At 40.7% G+C, this 22,185-nt stretch overlaps 1 protein-coding gene and 1 pseudogene across 1 annotated transcript; both read right to left on the bottom strand.

Annotated features, from left to right (window-relative positions):
* Positions 1 to 790: 790 nt before the first annotated feature.
* LOC117545301 lies at positions 791 to 7,940 on the bottom strand (annotated as a pseudogene).
* Positions 7,941 to 12,010: 4,070 nt separating this feature from the next.
* vax1 (ventral anterior homeobox 1) lies at positions 12,011 to 20,865 on the bottom strand. The gene is given in 6 exon segments (XM_034215015.1): positions 12,011 to 13,554; positions 13,556 to 13,639; positions 13,641 to 13,864; positions 13,867 to 13,993; positions 17,879 to 18,066; positions 19,667 to 20,865. Coding segments are annotated over 6 exon segments (888 nt in total). The 5' UTR covers positions 19,881 to 20,865; the 3' UTR covers positions 12,011 to 13,503.
* Positions 20,866 to 22,185: the final 1,320 nt, after the last annotated feature.

The raw sequence follows: 22,185 nt of genomic DNA, 5'->3' as shown, positions 1-22,185 counted from the left end.
AAAACCTCATTTTTCCACCTCCGCAATATTGCAAAAATCCTACCCTCTATCACCCGCCCCGCAGCCGAACGACTAATCCATGCCTTCATTTCCTCCCGCCTTGACTACTGCAACTCACTTCTTTACGGCATCAGCACTACATCCCTCAACAGACTCCAACGGGTTCAAAATGCAGCTGCACGTCTCCTCACGCATACCAAATCATGGCATCACATCACCCCAGTCCTCAAAGACCTCCACTGGCTTCCTGTCTCCCATCGCATCAACTACAAAATTCTGGTCCTCACCTACAAAGCACTCCACCATCTGGCCCCCCCTTATCTCACAAACCTTCTCACTCCTTATCAACCCCCACGGTCCCTCAGATTCACCGCAGTCGGACTCCTATCCATTCCCACATCCACACTCTGCAGCTTTGGGGACAGAGCCTTCTCAGTGGCAGCTCCTAGGCTCTGGAACTCCCTCCCCCAAGATCTCCATGACGCTGAGTCCCTCACAGTCTTTCAGTCCTGCCTCAAAACACATATTTTCAACTCTTTCTACCCATAAGCCCCCCCCCCTCTCAATCAACTTCCTCTTGACTGCCTTTTTATTTTGTACTTACTTGTTTGCCTGTCCTTGTTTGTCTACCCCCCCCTCATACTGTAAAGCGTCTTTGAGTTGTGAAAAGTGCTATATAAATAAAATGCATTATTATTATTATACAGCACAGGAGGAACATGTTGTCAATGTGTGCTTTACGCAAATGTATTTTGCACAAAGCACACATGTCGTGCTGGTCTTGGTGTCATCAGACGGCTTGCACACCTGGCACCTTTTCCTCTTCCTCTTTCCCCCAGTGGCAACCTAGACAGATGAGGATGAGGATGTTTTTGCTGATGTTAAGGCATAGTAAGAACCACTAACATGGAGATGTAGGAACAATTGTATTCTTTGCTACCAATACAAGGACTGCTCACAATGAATAAAGAACGTTCCTCCATCTCCATGTTAGTGTTTACACACACACACACACACACACACACACACACACACACACACACACACACACACACACACACACACACACACACACACACACACACACAGCGGCTGGGGTCCTTGGCATGTGCTGCCTCCTTTTAATATGAGGGACGACAAGTGCCTTCCCCAGCTCCTCAAGGAACAGGCACCTCCTGTACAGCTTGGACTTGTTCCACTCAGGGGAGATCTCCGTGAAGATAATAAATGCATTGTAGGCCGATATATCGATCAGGTTATAGAACATTACTAAAGGCCAGCGTGCCGTCATCCTTTTGGTGCTGTAGGTCCCTGTGACTTTGTCCATGTTGTCCATCCCCCCTTTGGTGGCATTGTAGTCCAGGATGAGGCTCGGCTTATGATCCTCTCTGATGCTGACTTCAGCATTCTTATGGAGAGTGCTCATGAGCAACACATTTTTTCCCTTTTTGGGGCAGTAAGACACTAGGGTTGTGGTGTCTGTGAACACAAACTTGGAGGATTGAGGGACCCTGTTCTTGATCACCAGCATTCGGCAGGGAGTTCCGTTCTGTTCTTTCGTACAGTTCCAACCATTGTTAGCTTTCTCTTCAGGAGCCCCTGACCCAGGTTGTAGGACGTGAAGAAATTGTCACAAGTTATGTTGTGACCCCTGAGACCCTGTGCCATGTCGAGCACAACCCTCATGCCCTGATTCCTCTCTGGGGCTCCTCCAACTGGCTTTCCAGTGTAAACCTGCAGGTTTAGTGCATAGCTGGAGTTTGCATCACATGCTGCCCATATTTTCAAGCCATATTTTGCCGGTTTCAAAGGCATGTATTGCTTGAACGGGCAACAACCTCTGAATGCCACCAGCCTTTCATCCACTGTGACATTAAGTCCTGGGTTGTAGAGAAGTGGAAGCCGCTCTACCCACTTGTCCCACACTGTCCTTATAGCTGCCAGCTTGTCTCTCTCACGTCTGCCAGCTCTTGTGTCACGATTATCAAATCGGATCACTCTTGAGAAAATGTGGAAAGTCCCCAGAGACATTGTGGCTCGAAATATATTCCTGCCTGTCTGCGTCCCACAGGCTGGCTGTCGATTCATCCTTGGATTTGTAGACCCCAGCCAGGATGAGGAGACCCAAATACGCAAAATATAAATGCATTTCGTCCAGCTCCTTCCACTCCTCCCCATACACACGTCTCCCTTCCAGATTGGTCATATCCAGACAACACGTTCTCACTCCCAACCCGTCACATGTTGACGGACGGTCAGGGTACCCCTTGCACGTCAGTTTTCAACGGGCAGGGCGTCCCATTGACTTGCATAGAGCTCCCTGAACGTTGGTAATAGACACGTTGGGATCGCGGTAAAATGCTCTCCGCAGATCCATTCTCACAGCGTTTATCAACCTTTTTCTTACTCAATATCAAGCCACACTTATTGTTTTTACTTCTTTATTTTAATTGAATAATGTAGGACTTTTGTTGCCGTCAGTTATGGGGAGAGTAAGGGCTCAGAATACTGAAATCTGTATTGTTTCATCGTTTTTTCCTTCTAATTTTGTATTATTTTCTAAACCACACACTGTTATTTACTCAACAATAAGACATAATTATATCCTTGTGTTTATTTATTTGTTTTTTATTAATAAACACAAGTTGGAGTCCGTCAGGACCGAGGGTCGGAGCAGCTAATTTGCTTTAGAGAATTGTACACCCGGAAGTAAGTATTCTCTCCGCTTCGCTTGACAAACCCCGTGATAGTCCTCAAGCTCTGATTGGATGTTTGAGTGTGCGCCGAGTGTGCGCCGAGTGTTACGCCGAGTGTCGAACAGCACTTTGAAATGGGATGGAACCACGGCAGACTGTCCAAAACTGGATTTGAACGGGTCCACCTCGTCCCCAGAACTACGCATGTAGTAACTGTATAGTAACTACACACTATTGTGTGTTTCGCAACATGTTCTATGGCACGTCTCTACTGGGAATTGTAGTTTTAAAAGACGTTTTCATATTTCCCATAATAAGAAGTTGCCAGTATTAAACTGTGTACATCCCTGGAGGTTTAGGGGATAGGAAACACTCAAATTTAAAACATATAATTAATAAATGGGGTGAAAATTGTAACCATAATGGGTAGCATTATATACCCACATGACAGCTAAGGTCAGAAGAGCTTTATTTAACAGCTGGTCTTATGTCTGTTGTTAATTGATGAGCCTGAAACATGCACACATTTTGCAAATATGGCAGTAGCCATCGATCATCTTAAGATAAGATATACTTTATTGATCCCAAGTTGGAAACATTTGCATTACATCAGCATGTGTAACAGTTGTAAATATGCAGTGGTGTTTATTTGTAAATCATTTAGTATAATCACACAAATTCTGTGTTTTATATTTCATAATTCTGTGTTCTTTATTTATTGAATGTTCAATACCTGACAAGGTCGGAGATGAACAACTTGGGCCGCAGGTTCCTCAACAGTGCATTACAAGACATCTATCAATATGTGTGTACCACCTCCACCATTAAACTGTCGTATTCTGCACATTTCTTATGCTATCTACATACATCTTATAAGAGTATAATATATATGTATAATATCAGTTAAAATAAGTGCTTAAACATACAGTAGTTAACATTGCAGGAAAGCAATATATTAGTACTTTGTCAGGCTTAATATGTATACCCCCAAAGCTTTTTTCTTATTCAAAATAAGACCTGTTAGAAATTAAAATCAATGTTTTGATGGCATAATGCAGCTTAAACATACCGTCAGTTTAAATGCTATTTTATTCTGGAAAAAACCGAAAGTTCTCAATACCAAGTTTTTATTCTGAAAATCCTGCATGACGACATCCGGGACTACCGTCCATTAGTATCATTAAAGTGGCTATTGACTGATTGATTGATTGATTGATTGATTGAAAAGTTTATTAACAGCTTGTATATTGGGTACAGTACAGTACAGCTCAAAACATACAATTGTTAAGGGGATGCAGACCAGAGAAAGACTTTCGTCTTGTTTACATCAGGGTCCCCCATTTCCAATTCATCATGTCATTTAAGACATATAAGACATATTTGACATACAGATGGCTTATTTACAATTTACATACAGGTGGTTTTTTACATACAGATTGCTTATTTACAATTTTCATTTTAGATTTCGTTCTAATACATCCTAACCGGACATTTAAGACATACCAAGTCTACAGATATACAGTTAGTAACAGAGTCTAAAATGCGAGTATATACATAGATGGGGGGGGGGAAGCTGTCCATTGAACGACAGGTTGAGATTTGTACCATTACCGGGGCCAGTTTTGCAATGCTCTCCCCCGATGACGCCGTTAACATGTATTACATATAAAGTTATGAAAGAGATAAGGAGGAGAAAAGGCATGTGGAAGTAAGGAATGAATGTCAAATATCTAAATCCTCCGTTTAACGCAATATCGGACACAGAAGACCGAGGGGGGGGAAGTATCCTATGCAGGCCCGGCTCCAGGATGAAATTACTGAGGGGGCTGTTAAAAAATCCGAGGGGGCGATTTTTTTTTTCACAACAACGAAAAATACTGGCAATGTAATGAATTGACACACCAAGTTTTTTTCCTTCTCACTGCTCTACAATCTCTTTGCTTCTTTATTTTTATTCTGGATTTACCCCTCTCGTTCTGTTCTTTTCCTCTGATCTTTAATAACAGATAGTAAATAGTTGATAGATAGATGGCTGCACTTTGGTTAACAGACTAACATTGATTTCCTCAATTTATAAATGGACAGGCTCTGTAATTATACCTTAACCTTTTCTCCTCTATCCCTTAACTCGTCTTCCTATACAGATTTACTTACTTACTATCTACTCTAGTCAGGACAGGATTAAAGAAACATTAATCTGGTTGATTTTTTATTTTCAGGATTGAATGTTCAAATCAAGGCATACAACCTGGCATTTCGTAAGAAAGTGACTAATATATAAACCAAATGTAATATTAGATCAAATACTACACCAAATGGACAGACACAGATTAAAAATAAAAATAAAGTCCCCTGGTTTGTCTCTAGCGTCTAACAGCCATGAGAAAAATCAAATCAATGTTCCACAATCCGTCACTAGATGTCGTTCATTGTACCAATACGGTTGATATAATACATAACACATTATTATTCTAGTAAAAGGGCTCGCTTTGGCAAAAACCTGATCCATACAGGCAGCCCTAAATAATAACAAGTAACCATCATGTGTGGTGCTATCTGTAGTTGTCTGTCTTATTTTTTGTTGATGTCAAACAACATGGATTTCAAGTCAATATACGAAAGTAAATCAAGAAATGAAGTAAACAAGCTGATCTTCAAGTTCCTCAAAAACACTGGTCTGAGGACAAGGATTTAATATAAACATTTAATAAATCAACAGTAGGTGGCGATATATGCTCCAAGTGGAAGCGATTCGCCATTAAAGACAAACGAAGAAGAAGAAGAAGAAGAAGAAGAAGAAGAAGAAGAAGAAGAATAAGTAGTAGAAGAAGAAGAAATACGCTAATGCTACAAACAGGCACAACACTGCTACTCTGTTTTTACTGACATGTAACATTTGATTTCACCTTGCTCTATTTTTTTTAACGCACGTTCAAAAACGGGAACATTTTCGGGAGTTTCAACCGGGTACCGGCCACCGAAAACGGGGACTCTGCCCGGAAAACGGGGACGTTTTGGTCACCCATCCGACTGTGTTTACAGCTAGCACACACGCTAACATAAGACTACAAGCTCACTTGGGGTTGAGACTTTTGTACACGTTGCTTGACTGCCTGCCCACATATCTGATCTAAACATAGTAATGTGTATTGGGGAAAATAATTATTGAAAGTTATTTAATAATTGTGACATTTATTGTACTTTTTGATGGATGAATGATGCTCAAAGTGAGGGGGCAAAGAATACAACTGAGGGGCAATGCCCCCTTTTGCCCCCTCGTGGTGCCGGGCCCGCTCCTACGTCACCACAGCCCCCAGAGAGGAGGAGCAAACAGCCAGCAAGCGGGAAGGACGAATGCTTGTGGGTTCTCTTCTGCTCGGCCGACCACAGAGAGGGAGCTTTTTACATCCCTCTCTCCTCACTACCTTCTGTTTGTAACATTACCGCGCCATTTTAATTAAAGTACCCATTTGAACCTTCTCAGAGACTCCATTGGTCTCCTACTTTTAAAGCTTCTCTCCTGGACGCGAGAATAACGAACAAAGCTATCAGACCTTAACCTAAAGTATTCTTTAATGTTTAAATAAAGTCTTATTAGTTTGTCTGTCTGTGTCTCCTATTAATATCTAATAATAAAAATAACACATTTCAATAACGTGCTTTAACCACCAGGTGTCCCTTTCTATCAGCTGTGCACCGTTATGGTGTACATATACCAATATACCGATTGGATCAAATATAAAAGTCAGCCGAATTAGTATTGATACTGCAAGGAGACTTATATTGTGAAGATAAATTGAAGATTTTGTTTAATTGTTAATATATTTCTGATCCACTCATCCTGAGCACACACAAAGTCACAGCCGAAGTAAAAACAATAAGTGTGGCTTGATATTGAGTAATAAAAAGGTTGATAAACGCTGTGAGAATGGGTCTGCAGAGAGAATGGGTCTGTAGAGAGAATGGGTCTGCAGTGAGAATGGGTCTGCAGAGAGAATGGGTCTGCAGAGAGAATTTTGCCACGATCCCAACTGTCTGTTATCAGCCTGCAGCCAGGGAGGAGAGATCAGCAGAGCTGCCTGCACTGAGTGTGTGTGTGAGGAAGTCCGTGGATTGGTCAATTTGAACCAATCAGCGGGGGTTTAACGTAACGGCTCCACGGACGTAACGTAATGGCTCCACGGATTGGTCCATTTTGTTCCGGGTACGGTTGACATCATGCGTACCCGGAAGAATCAAATGGACAATGACGTATCTCCAACGAGGCGTTTTGGGGAGGTATTTTCTGTTTTAGAGTTTTACTCGCTACATGGTGTAATTTGAGGGTTTTGACTCTGCACACCGTTTACATGCATAAAAACCTTCATAACAAGCAAGGGGACGGGTAATAACCAGAAAAGCATGACATGGGACCTTTAAAGTATTTCGTGAGGCCTTCTAAAATGTTTTTAAACATAATTAGGGTTGTAGTTGAAGAGTTTGTAAATGATTGCGTTGCCTGGCAACACAATCGCACAACGGCACGTCCATTAATTCCACAACCACACACATGGATTAACATCGATTTAATACATTAATGTAGCCTTGTTTCTGCTAAAAGAGGTGTCGACCAGCTGGGGCAACAAGAAAATCGGCGAAATCGAGTGTGACTATTAAAAAATAAATTATTATTAATATTGACAATAACGACCGACCGTCGGGGAGCGTTCTCATGGCGTCTATTATCAACGCTATGGGAGGTCTATGAAGGTCTATGGGACGCCCTGCCCGTTGACAACTGACGCGCAAGGGGTACCCTGTACGTAATAAAGTGACGGGGAGGGGCCCTGACCGTGCGTCAACATGTGACGGGTTGGGAGTGAGAACGTGTTGATCGAGAACGATCTTCAGCACTGTGTTCGAAATTACCAGCTCAAAAGCAGACTTGATGTCTGTGACACGAGAGACTGCCATCCTGGTGGGCCCTGGCACTGCCTTCATTATGTTTGCTGCCGATAGTGTTGCCTGGCGTCCATTAGGGGATGAGGACCACTGAATTTCACAATTTTTGGACCTGAATGTCTCATCTGGGCGAATATCAGTTTCCTCATCTGATTGATCATAATCATAATCTTCATCTTCATCGTTTACCTCAAGGTAGTCTTCATCCTCGGAAACGTTCTCCTCTATCTCGCTGTCGTGATCCTCCTCAAGGATGTATTCCATATAGCCCAGGGCTGTCCTCTCTTCACTTGCGTTGCTCATTTTGTCTGATAGTATTGTGAGTATACTGTACGTTAAGTGCAGAGTATAATGTATCCCAGTGTGGGAGGAGCTTACCCATTACACTTTTGAGACTTGAACCCTCTGACCCCCACTTTCACTAACAGGTGCTGTGTGTATTTGTGTGTGTATTTGTGTGTTTGTGTGAGAGTAAAAATTAACAATGTATCACTACTGAACCCTCTGACCCCTTCTAGCCTCCACTTTCACTGCCAGGTGCAGGGTGTCTGTCTGTCTGTCTGTGGAAAATTACGATATATATATATATATATATACTGTATATCGCATTTGAACCCTCTGACCCCTTCTAGCCTCCACTTTCACGTGTGTGTGTGTGTGTGTGTGTGTGTGTGTGTGTGTGTGTGTGTGTGTGTGTGTGTGTGTGTGTGTGTGTGTGTGTGTGTGTGTGTGTGTGTGTGTGTGTGTGTGTGTGTGTGTGTGTGTGTGTGTGTGTGTGTGTGTGTGTCTGTGTCTGACCCATTTTAGCCTCCACTTTCACTGCCAGGTCAAATTGACCCGAATACCATCTCTGTGATATAGACATGTAGGGGGAGGTTCCAAATGCATGACATGAACCATTTTCATTTTACTTGTTTATTACACTAATGAAGGAAAGTAGAAGAAGTTTCATACAAAATAAATACTTGAAAGTATTTTTCGTAGATTTTCAAACTTTCAAACGGGTCAATTTGACCCTGAATGTAACAGGAGGGTTTTAAGCAATCAATAAATAAGTAATTAGAATATAAAAGGCTAATTGATAATAACTTTGTTCATTCTACTTTCTTACTTCCACTGATAAATATATTACTGTTTATTTCATATATCAGGATGTGTGTATCGTTCACTATAGCCATTGAGTGGATTGTTGAAATTGTAAAAGCGACATGAAAATATCTTGGTATTCTTAACCGCTAACTACATGCCCATACAATACAGTTGCAAGGGTGCTGCAGATGTAATTACAAATTGTAGTATTTCAACACATATGGTAATTACAGTTATTTCATGGCTTTATGCAAGGTGTTTTACCGAAAACACAAGTGGAACCCTTGCTTTGGAGGGGTTTCCGCTCCCCTCACTCCCCCTCATTACTTAATGGGATTCATTATTTTTTATGAAGAAGCACAATGACTAAACTATGCAGGTTTTTCACAACCTGTAGATCCGTAACTGTAGAGCTTCAACCTGCTGGATTAGTCTGTTTAAAGAGGGTCGCGTCTTCACTGAGATTTGTTAGCGTGTTAATCCACTGTACGCACAAACAAAAGGCCAAAAAAACAGATACTAAAAACAAGACAGGATGTAGCCTTTCATTAACCCGCTAAGACCTGAGCTTAAAGACCGGAACATGTGATGGAAGCAAATGTGTTGGTGGTCTGCTGCTCTGACGGCCCTGCACGTGCATACACACACAGACATACACACACTCCCCCCGAAACCCCCCGCTTACAAAACCTCCCTGACCTTCCTTCTAATTGGACTTGGGGTGAAGGGAGAGAATGGGTTGGGGTGGCTGCTGGGGGTGTAGAGGGGGGAGGTGGCATAAATGTGACCTTTTTTTTCCTCAGGGAGATTCCCAAGACACAGTGGGGAGGATTGGTTTCTTTGGATCTGCTCACAAAAGAGCTTCAGTTTTCAAGGAACAACTGGACGGTCCCTGATTTTCTACAGTAATTTCTCTGCCGGAAGAAGCACAACTAAACTAATAAAGGAAAAAACAAACAGGATTCAACTTAGAATATTTGCAAAAAATATTTGTAAAACATTGTGTGCCACAATTCAAATGCATTTTCTCTTCCTCAGCAACAGCCAGAGGGGGAGCAGTGCTTTGATGTACTTACAGTAAGTAAAAGTACACTGAAAAAACTGATACGTTCAACACATTTCACATAATTGTATTAGGTTAAAGACCTTCAAATGGGATACATTGGAATCAGAGAACACTTTAGGATGACCTTAATGATGAATCAATGACCAAAATCTTTCCTAATCATTATTTTTGATGATGGACGAATTAATTCATTATTATTTATATCACCTCCAGGTCTGATATTTGCCTAAAATGGCAAAGCCTATTGTGGAGGGTCAATATGTGACACAGTCATGGCAGGATTCCCATGGGAACACAAACGTTGATTTTGCATGTTTAATTTACAATAAATGATGTCATCTTTATTTCTCCAAAGAAGAAACACTTTAATGTTAGAAAGGGTTCTTCTTATCAGTATCATGTCTCTGTCAATCAATCCAAATGAGATTTGAATATGAAAAGAACCAATTCATATGCCATTTCTACACTGTAACTTATGTGCATATGACATTAAAACCTTTAAATCTTGAATCTAGTTGAAAGCAATAATATTAACTTGAACAAAAATGTTGTGGAATTAAAGTAAAGTGATGCTTAACTCTTGTTCTTCCAGCACTGCTCACAGCAGATACACACCATGGTACACACTCCAGTTTATCCTGGTCTACATCCTCACCCCCCCAGTAGGACTGTTGCTCCAAATGTATTCCTGTAAATGATTCAATTACTCTACATTCATAATAAAGCCAGTGGCTTTAAGGCTCCGTCCACACGGAGACGAAACGGAGACCAAAACGAACCAAATTCGATATCAAAAAAGTCTTCCGTTAACACGGAATCGGCTCAATAAACATGTCCGTCCACACGAGACCGCTCGACCCGCTGGAGACGCTGTAGTACATATGCCGGGCCTGTAAGTGGCGCTGTACTTCCGCCACAAAATACACCAAAAGCAGTGAATAAGACCGATGACGATTATTATTATATTATATTATTATTGTTGCTGATGGTTGTGGTAAAGGAGCTGTAGATTTTGCACTAAAATCTGTATCATGGTCAGTAGCGTCTGGAGCACGAACGCAACCCTGTGATCCGCCATTGTTGTTGTTGTTGGCGAAGCGCATCAGCAATGACGCGGGGGTGAGCAGGAGAGGTGGGGAGAGGCGAGGCTATGGCGTCATCATTTTCAGGGAATGATCGTATAGACTATAGGGCGTACACACGGAGCCGCAAGCGTTTCGTCCCCAGACCTACCCACTTTGTGTATTCATCAACATGTATCGGATTCGGGCTCCGAATCCGCGTTTCCGTGTCGGCCTGGTGTGGACGAACCGTCTTTACGATAGAGAACGTTAGCGGATTCAACTGATATCGTCTCCGTGTGGACGGGCCTAAGATTCAGTATGTTTTGTGAAATTCTCCTTCAGGCGGGGTGTTTTTAGAGGGGAGCAGTAGTTGTCCTGCTGCACACCTCGGCCTCTGCACCCCCCTCATCCGATGTGTCCCCTCTCATTCCCTCAGCTCAGCTCTGCTCCATGATAACGTGTGCAGTGCAAACTGATGCTGAAGGATAAGGATCAGTATACTGACCTATTAACATTAGTTTTGCAGAAAAATATATATGAACCACATTTCACTTTTTTTTATAAATAAATAAATAAAGATGACATAATTTTTTTACAATAATAACAATTTCTGGTTCCCATGGGAATCCTGTCATGACTGTGTCACATATTGACGCTCCACAAGTCGCTTTGCCATTTCAGGCAAATATCAGACCTGGAGGTGATATAAATAATAATGAATTCATTGGTCCATCATCAAAAAGAATGATTAGGAAAGATGTTGGTCATTGATTCATCCAGGGTCATCTTAAAGTGTTCTCTGATTCCAACTTACCCCATTTGAAGGTCTGCGGATATTTGTAAATTTGTATATTAAAAACTGAGATATTTGTATATTAAAAACTTCTGAGGAAAAAAAGATATTTGAGGATTGGTGAATGCAAATAATAAGACCTTCGCTACCTCAAAATGGAATAACTGCTAAAATGTTTTTTTTTTAACATCCAATGTGTGAAGCTGTTGTTTTTAAGTGTGGCATTTAACCAAAAGGTCTACATAATGTTCCCCTGTTGTTATGATCGTAATTAAAGGTACCAAAAATAGGAGAAAAGACTTCAGACACATCAGGCCCTGGTGTATGAGGTATAACAGTCATGAATTTTATCATAACTTGATTCACAGCAACATGTATGAAAGAAAATTAAAAACACTTGTCTTTGTCTGTAGCCATACATAATATATATGCACATTGTACCACACGGTTCACACATTTCAAGATATTTCACAACAACAGCACCAAAGAGCTTTTGATTGATTCCTCAACCCCGCTAATACATTCATTCATCCATTATTTTCCAGATATACTAATAATCTATTAGATACAGAAGTTAATAATTTACAATAAAATAACAATTTGAAGGTACATTTCTCATTTCCAGTACTTTTATACTACAATAATTCCATTCCGTCTCCACATGCATCAGCCTGCCCAAAGTGTTGAAGGCTGTGGATTTTGAAATGTTCACACAGGAAGGAACGGTTATTGAATTGTCCTAATGTTTGAATATCCTGTTACCTTGTAGTGTTGAACAAAGCAAGCAGCTTACTAATGCTGAAAAGCTGCTCCCTTTCAGACACTCATTCCCTTGCCGAGCTTCTGCATGGAATTGAAACTGTACACCAATACTCTGAAACTCACATTGGTATTAAAATCACACACAAAAATAGTCAGGTACTGCATCTTGAAGACGAAAATGCCACAAAGTGAAGAATTTAGTTGGAAAATGTTAAAATCCTTACCAAACCATAGAGAAAACAACACTGGACAATTAACTGCATGACAATTAACTGCATGACAACACCTTCTATAGATTACGTTTTAGTTTGGTCCAAATACAGATGGATATATAAAAGATATTTTTGTAAGATTCATTTTTGCGAGGTATCTTCGTAAGCATTTTACATTGACAGGTCAGATGCATTGGGTCTGTGCTTACGCTGGCCTTGCAGTGACCTTATTAAGAGGGTCTTTTTTTATCCCACAATTCTGTGATGAAAAATTGGCCTTGCTAGTTTATTCATAATGCTGCAGTTTAAATTAACTTTCTTTTAATTTGCTGATTAGATCCAACAAACCGCTGCTTGTGTTTGACAACTCGCTTTCTACTCACTTTAGTGACATATCTACCCAACAAATTCAATGATTGAAACACGATCAGAAAGGTATCGTTGCTTTACACTTTCTGTCACCAATCCTATACTTCCTGCTCTACAGTATTTACCACTTCTTTTTCAACGATAGAGCTTTTGTGGTATAGGAAGCAGCCATATTCTCTGCCTGTGTGTATTCTTATTTTGGGATTCATAGATAGGACTAAACATGTTTGCCAACTACCTGAAAGATCCCCCAGAGTATCAGAGTCATTCTAAACCTCTGTAACACAGACCTAACATTTTGTGCAAAATCTTTCCATCGCCCCCCTGTCTTTGTTAGATGAGCTTGTGCTTGTAAGATGCCAGATGTGCAACTGGAATACATGAACTGCTACAGAACATAACAGACACAGATGGAAGAGAATGAGCAAAACCAAACAAAGACAGTGAAAGCTAGAAAAAACCCAAAATGTGTCCAGAGGAAACAGGAATCTGTCTGTGTGAAAACAAAGCATCATTCCAGAATCTTCTTGTCCATGGATTCTTTGCCATTGGTCCGCGAGTTAAGGCTCAAAAGCAGAGGAGCTCAGGTAGCGGGCGGAAAGTTCCTGCAGGTTACCCGCCAGCGAGCCGGCCATGGACAGGGGGGTTAGAGGACATGCGGTTGGCCACGCCGCTGAGTAAGGACGGCATGGGGAAGGAGAAGAGGCCGGCCACTGTCCCTGAGCTGCTGATGGCGGGCAGAGGGGGGCTGCCCCCCGCCGTGCCCGTGCTGCCCCCACTGCTGCTGCTGTTGCTGGCCAGGGCCATGGAGGGGGGACGCAGGGCGGAGCCCGCAGTGGGGCAGGATGCCGTCAGGCCCGGGGGGGTCAGCGCCTGCCCTGCTCCAGCAGTCTGAGCACACTGCAGGTGGCCGCGGTCTCTGAGACCACCGAGCGCAGCTCCAAGTCCTTCCCCTGGTCCTTCTTCTGCTTAGTGCGCCGGTTCTGGAACCAGACCTTCACCTGGAAGGAGCACAGATGAGAGTGTTTGTTCTATGTAGGTTACCATACTGCAGGTCATCTTTAGAAGTTATTGCCTTTAAAAGATACACAATATTTCAATATCAACATAAATACAGCATTAACAAACATGTCTCTGGGGCCACAGAGCGGGAGCCTGTGTTCTGGGGTCTGGTTCCCACGCCCAGGACCCGGGTTCCAATTCTGCTCGGGACCATTTGCTGCGTGTCATTCTATCGGTCTCCCTGTTTCAACTTTGTCTCGAAAATAATACGGACAAATTGAAAACAAAACATGTCTGTTGGTGGTGTAGTAATCACAACATTTGCACCAAGTCATATTCACTGATAACCATAGCGCCTTGGTAGCTATGTGTTAGCTATGTGTTCACAACAAATGCCCGATAATTTCAACAGTGTCGGTGCAATCCTTACGGGGACTATTGTCTAAAAATCTCACAGGTCATCTCCAGCGAGCTTTGATGATGTGTTACTGCACAGAGCATGATGTTCTGTTACACAAACAGTTTGTTCACAATTAAAACAAATAAAGCAAATGCCTGTCCCTCCCTACTCAATCACAACACACACACACTGAAAAAACTGAAACGTTTACTTTAACTAAATGTTAAGTGTAATATGATATGTAATATGTAATACTGATATATTTCACATAACTGTATTAAGTTAATCGTCAACAATAATATTAAGTACAAACATATTAGGTTCAACTTTACTTACTCCTCGAACCTAATACAGTTATGTGAATTCTGTTGACATAATACATTGAATTAATGTCAATGTCTCAGTACACACACACACACACACACACACACACACACACACACACACACACACACACACACCACACACACACACACACACACACACACACACACACACACACACACACACACACACACACACCCACACACACACACACACACACACACACACACACACACACACCACACACACACACACACACACACACACACACACACACACACACCCACACACACACACACACACACACCACACAGTGAGTGATCAGAAGCTGCAGTGATTGAATGTGCAGAGGAGAGGGCTCACTGTCAGCATGAAGTGATATTCTTCAGCACTGCTAAATTCTGGTCCTTTTACACTAAAAACAGTTCAGATCCAGATCTCAGCTCTCATGTGTCCTTTTGTCTTTGAAACAAACATGACAAATACGGAACAGGATTAATGCCACATCTTGAATCTTACAAGTGAAATAAATCTTTGGGATGTGAGATTGAAGTCAGAATTTTGGCAAAAAAACCTCTGACTTTTGACTTAAATCGCAGAACGCATTTTTTTCTCAACTTTGGTCAGAACCAAAAAAAATCACATGTGGCACTAATACTCTTCCGTAAATTTGCCAATTAAAGAACAGATTGAAATATGCTATGGTGGATGTGTTTATTGCTTGATGTTGTGATCGTGTGGCTGAATTGTGTATGGTGCAATCTATTTAGCGCTGAAGTTATAATAAGTGTGTTGTTTGGGTCAGTTATAAAGCTAAATAATCCAAACCCTCCAATCAATAAGTGTAAGCTTTACGTCTTTCTGTGTTTAACATTTCAGTTTATTGAACATTGAGTATAATTTGTTTTATTTAATTTTTTTTTTAAGAAGACTAAACAATTGTTTGAATTATTTTACATGAAAAAAACAATTTAAATTGTTGGTCTACAGAAGATATTTCAAGATACAATTCAAATGTTGAACATGGGGATTCAGCTTCTAGAATTTCGTAAAAAATTAAGAAATCCTAAATGTCTTCTTTGGAGAAGGATTTGATCTACTCCATCTGTTCTAGAAATGTTGCAAATGTTTTTCTGATTTTTGAGATTTTGCATGAAGTACGTAGACAGTATATTGAATAAGGGCAAAGGAGTCAAAAATACTTATAGCTCAATCGAAGAATTAAAAAAGGAATGCACTCTTAGTGATCATTTATCAATTAGGCTAAAGTCATCCATCACACTCAACTGATCCATTCAATTATTCTAATTTATTAATTATTCAGTTTCACATAATCTTCATTGAATACATGTCGAAATAAAAAAACAAAGCATTTGTATGATTTCTGTTATCACACCTGATTGTTTTAACATTGAACTAAATGTGTTCTGTGGAAAGCCTTCAGCAGCAAGCCATCATCTTAATCCCAGCGACAGTGTGATCACATCGGATTGTTCCCTTCTCTTCAGTGGGCGGATGAACTCTTCACAAGCTGATAAACACCATCACACATAAAAAAGATCCAACATTTGTGTTTGCTGCTACAGACTGCCCACAAGAAACATCTTGCTCATGTCAGAGGTGACATTCAGTGCAAAGAAAACAAAGTGAAGCTGGTCGCCCAAACAAAGATGATTAGCTGTGCACACGGCAAATGGCTGTCACTCTTTAATGCAGCGTCCCGTGAGTACCAGGGAACAACATTTCACCATGTTCTCATTAAAAGTCATTTCATAAGGACATGAGTCAGACTCTGGGAGACATGCATTTGTCCTGTAGGGAGTAAAGGTCATTTTCTATTTTATCTGTATGTGAGCAAATACAATCTTCAGGCACTTAGTTACCTTGTATTGGATCAAAAATAAATATCAGCAGCTGTTTTGGTCCAATAAAAAAGGTAAATATTTCAAATATAAAAAAGGAATAAGTAAGTAAAATAAATAAAATCATCATCATCAGAGTTGTGGCTTTGTGAGAAAGGTTGACCTCTCGCAGACTCAAGGTCAAACTCTGCCGCCGCGCTACGACAGTTAGCACCACACACCAACCCATGGCGCTTTGCACATTTAAAAACAAAAAAGATGAATGAGACTCGAGCTGACCACAAACAGACGCTGACGTCCTCTGGAGTCAGAATGACACACCTGCCGACACGCACCCTACGACCCATCGCTGACCCCTGACAGGACATTAGGAGACAGCCTTCTACGGCCTTTTATCTGTTATTTTAGCAGATTTAGGTTACTATGTCAAACACTCCATAATCTATACTGACACGCACTAGCGTTATTTAAAACGCCAATATATTTACTTTAAATGTATACACTGAAAAAACTGAAGCGTTGACTTTAAATAAATGTATTATGTCAAAAGATTTCACATAACTATGAGGTGAGTTGGAAGCAATAATATTAAGGTAAACCTAATACTTTTTTATTTAAACTCAATTTAATTGCTTTCAACTAACCTAATACAGTTATGTGAAATCTGTTAACATAATACATTTAATTAAAGTCAATGTTTCAGTTTCAGTGTACAAACAATAAGAAATAATTCTGCGTGAAATCTTTAAATGCATCCAGCATCGCGTATTCAAAACACTGAATAGGAGACAGCAAACACTACTTAATGAATAGACATGTGAGTCTTCGAATACTAACACTCAACAACAACACTTCAGATCTGTATTGATTATTGGTGCCATTATTGTTTCTGTAGTGCCGGTAGAACAGGCCTTTTCCATCTCTGCTCAAACTGTAATTATGTGTGTGAGAATACCGCTTGGTATATGGACGGTAAATGATGGCACCTTTAAAATACGATATAATACAAACAATCTTCTAAAATGGTTTTCATTATGTACGTCACTGATTACACGTGAAGTGAAAATAATTGTTTGTGTAAATTCACCTTTCTCTGTGACAAATAAGTGATCGTAATAGGATTATCTGAATTGAAAATAGATGATTGTAATTTGTTAAAAAAACATAAAAATATATATATTTACACTTTGCATTATTACTATATTAATGAAAAGAAAGGCACCTGTTCTGGCTCATGCATTTGAGATTCAAGTTGAATCATTCCAATGTTTTTCATCCAGTGTGAACAGCTTTCATACCTGAGTTTCAGACAGGTTGAGCTGCCGGGCCAGCTCTGTGCGCTCCCTCCCGACCACGTACTGACACCTCTGGAACTCCATCTCCAGCCGGTACAGCTGCTCCGCTGTGAAGGAGGTGCGGGTCCGCTTGGGCCGGTCCAGATCCAGACCCTTCGGAAGGATGATCTCTCGGATAGAGCCTTTAGCATCTGCAATAAAGAGAGGGGACAATTACAACAGAGACATGCCTTTCATTCAGGGTGCACACTGGTCATGTGCTTTAACGTTATTATAGTTATTATTGTTATTATTATTACTATTGTTGTTGTTGTTGTTGTTGTTGTTGTTGTTGTTGTAAGCTGTAGTAGTAGTAGATATTGAAGTAATAGTAGGAGCATAGTGGAGGTCTGGAGAATGTATATGACTCAAATTCAGATTTTATTGTAAAATAAAGTGCATTTGGAGTTAATGTAACATGACGTACTTATAGAGAATATATCATTCATATTGATGAATGATCCTTTACATCTATGAGTTAACATCATCCTATGTTTGTAATTATTATGGAAAATCTAAATTAAATCTTATGGGGAAACTCCAACATCTGACATCAATTTAATTAAGATGACTTTCTTAATATACATTTATATATATTAAAGTGTTTACCAATTTGAAGACATAAGAAGTACATATTACAGTCATTGAATCAGAATGACATAAATGTGTTTCACGTCGGTTCACTGATGTAAAATACTCATGTTACAACATGAGAGAAATTACAACAAAAGAGGCTTTAAGATGAAAGCAAAAAGTATGTGTTATTTCCTTTCAAATATATTATTAAATTGACTATAATTTTAAATATGTGCTGAATAAATGTGGCGGAAATCAATCAATTCATAATTATTTTATTTTCAAAAAACCTCTTTCTCTATATTTTAAGTAGTGAGCTGCTATGTTTAATTTGATTTTGTCATGCGAATCCACAGTTTTTGGTGTTTTATAAATTATATTTATAGTTGATGTTGATCCTGCATGAGAAATTACATAAATCGCTCTGTGGGGGAAAATGCTGCACAGTATTTATAACCTCAAATATCTGTAAAGACAAACTCGCCTGCTTCTTTTGTTTGGTGAATTTTGAGTCTTATTATTTATCAGCTACAAAGTGTAATGCAGCACATACAACATCAACCCTGTGGGAATGTTTCTGTTATAAGCCTGACCTTTCACACATTTAAATGTACCCAGGGAAATAAATGTGAATTGTTCATTTATCATAATAATAATAAAATCCTAATAATTATCAATAAACATGATTTTAAAACGTATTATCAAAGTATGAAATCTAAAGAAAAAATGAGACCGTCATGGTGCAAAAAAAAAAGTCTCGTGACCAAAATGAAGGCGCAGAATTTTTGGTCATGATGTTTATTTGGCCTATCATTTAAGATAAATATCTTAGATAAAAATGTAAAAGCTCTTTTTCATAACAAATCATTGTGTTTTCTTACAGTATGTTTATATAATTGTAATACAAAAAATCTCCATTGTAAAAAAGTCTCCATTGTAAACTGCTTATGTGAAAGGGGTTATTTTGCTATCAACTTTAAATTAAGTGAAGTCCTCCTTAGTCTCAACTTTCCCACAATGAAACTACAAATGCTTCCTCCTCATCATGTAGTCCCTGAAGCTACACTCTTATTTCCTGGTTCTTAAAGGCATCTTTTGTAAGAGAAGTTTAAACAATGTTTCAGAGGAATCTTTATGATCTCTGAAGGAGAAAAAAAGGAAAAGCCCCAGCCTTACCTCGGACCAGTATCCTCCGGCAGTAGTCCGGGTCCCCCGTGCTCCCCCTGCTCTTCTCGCAGTTGTCCACAGTCCCAGAGGGAGAAAAGGAGTCCTGCTGCTCCTTCAGGAAGCTTTTGGACAGGCTTCCTTGGGAGTCCTTGTCGTCTTTCCCCTTCTGTAGTCCATTCTTCAGCCCCTTCCCTTCTGTCTCTTGGTTGTACCTGACCTCCATGCTCAGTTTATCCTCTTGGACCTGTGGCTCTTTTTTCCCTTTTGTCAGGTGAAAAATAGGAGATTACGGAGAACACGGTGCACCAGATTGTCTGGACAGTGTGGGGTTTAGTTTCAAAACAGCACCTTTCAGCAGGGCAGAGACAGCTATCTAATGTCTGGTGAAATACTTCCGTCTGTCGACCAAGGAGCCCTATTATCACTGAGCAAAGTCCCTTGCCCAATGATCATGGACTTCTCAGTGGAACTCAACAGTTATTCAATGAGCCCCTTTCCTCGTTACATAGACATCAGGCTGATAGATGATCGCCAAATAATCAGAGCCATGGATGCGCACTCGCTGTTTCAATTGATTACGGTAATTTTGCTGGATCAAAATTTGCATAACCTCATGAATACACGGAATTATTTGTGGAAATAGATCAGGTCTTGATAGAGGAGTTTGCTTGTCCCGTCCCCCTACAGTTTGCCTGCTCTCAGCCCAGAGAATAAAGACAAATGATTGGTCTTGCCTCGCAACCAAGCCTCAGTGAACCCAACACGAAGGCACACAATCACAGAGGTACGACTCTTCCGTACCTAAAGAAAGTTCCCGGGCGCTTCGTCCTTCCTTCCACTGAACATAGCAAGACATTTTCCCCCCGACTTTTCACAGCGCACCTGATTGCCACAGCATGTCAGGAAACTTTAATCCTGTTTTTCCCTTTGACTCTCTCACTAATCAATGGAATTCTGCAATGTGTGGATCTCACCACTATGCTCTTGAAGGCAGGAGACACTGGGAGCGAGCCAGAGATTGGGAGAGAGAGAAAGACAGCGGAAAAGGATAACCAACAAATCCTCGCCGATCAGAAAGTATCAAGGCGTCCACGACCCTGCCAGTTAAAACACTGATTGTGTTAAAGTTTACGTGTTCATTCAAATACTATGCGCCTACCTATGGAGGTCCTGGCCGCTAACGCCACATCCTTCAGTATTCAAATGATTGCACCCCGGAGGCCATCCTCAGCTCTCATAGTCTTAACCTGCACATTTGGAAAAGACAAAAAGGGGAACAAAGCTTGTCATTAGTGTTTAGGCTGCCTACACTCTCTCTCTCACACGCATACCTCTGGAATGGCCCCTACCTCTCTCCACCACTCGCTTCCAGCCCACTACCCACCCACCCAACCAACCACCAACTCTTAGCTATTTTTATTGTCAGTGCAACAATATCTCTGAACACAGCAGTGGCCAGTAATCCAATAAGACCATTGATTAGGCCACAATGATTCAATTCAAACCGGTGGCCCAGTGCAAGGAGCATTCTCTAGCCCTTCTTGTCACCTTAGCTGGCCAGAAGCCCTCTTCAATCTGCCCCCCTCCCCGAGTGCCATTCATGCCTTTATGGGAAACAGAGAGGAAAAGGAGTGAAAGATGGCAATTATCTAATTGGACTATTAACAAACAATTCTGCGAGTGTGGCTGCCCAGCAGCAGTCTCGGGGTGGGTTTAAGGGCGCATGTTGGACTAACTTTATTCACTGAGTGTTTGGGGGCTGCTGCTTGAAGAGAGGCAGAATCCATTGTTTGAGAAAGGTAAAAAAGAGGCTAAAAAGGGAGCGACTAAAGGGAACCCGGGCTTTTCAGGCTGCGCGCAGAGCCAGCCTAAATAGAACAAGGACGCAGCGTCTTGGCCTCTCAGCTACACACAATGGCTGAGCAGGAGAAAAGACTGATGTGTTCCGTGTCCACATTCCCAAAAAACATCACACACTCAGTGCCGCAACGTGTGAAGAATATTGCCTATAGTTTACAGCGTGTTATCTATTTTACATCATCTTCCAATGGTAAATTGCTTTATGGGATTCCAATTGATAGATCTGTACATGTAAGAGCCCATTCCTACTGATATCAGCTTTGTAAACAATGCAGACCAACAGAGACATTGCACACTGGAAAAACTGAAACCTTGACTTTAATCAAATGGATGTCAATAGATTTCCCATAACTGTATTAGGTTATTTGAAAGCAATAATATCAAGATAGACCTAATATTATTATTTAAACTTGATATTATTGCTTTCAACTAACCTACTGTAATACATGTAATTAAAGTCAACGTTTCAGTGTAGTGCAAATCCCGTATAAATTATGAGAAACATGAAATACAAGAAAAAGAACATTGATACACAGACTCTCCTGAGTTTGTACTGGTAGATATAGGTTTCCTTTAATGTTAATTTAGTCATTTGAAAGGTAGAAATTCCTCTCATCGTATTTGTTGGATAACACCATAAGCAGCAATTATGCTGAACGTGCATTACC

This window comes from Gymnodraco acuticeps, unplaced genomic scaffold (genome assembly GCF_902827175.1).
Source record: "Gymnodraco acuticeps unplaced genomic scaffold, fGymAcu1.1, whole genome shotgun sequence".
NCBI classification, from domain to species: domain Eukaryota; kingdom Metazoa; phylum Chordata; class Actinopteri; order Perciformes; family Bathydraconidae; genus Gymnodraco; species Gymnodraco acuticeps.
The sequence above is the reverse complement of the archived record's forward strand: the minus strand, read 5'-3'. Positions and strand labels throughout refer to the sequence as shown.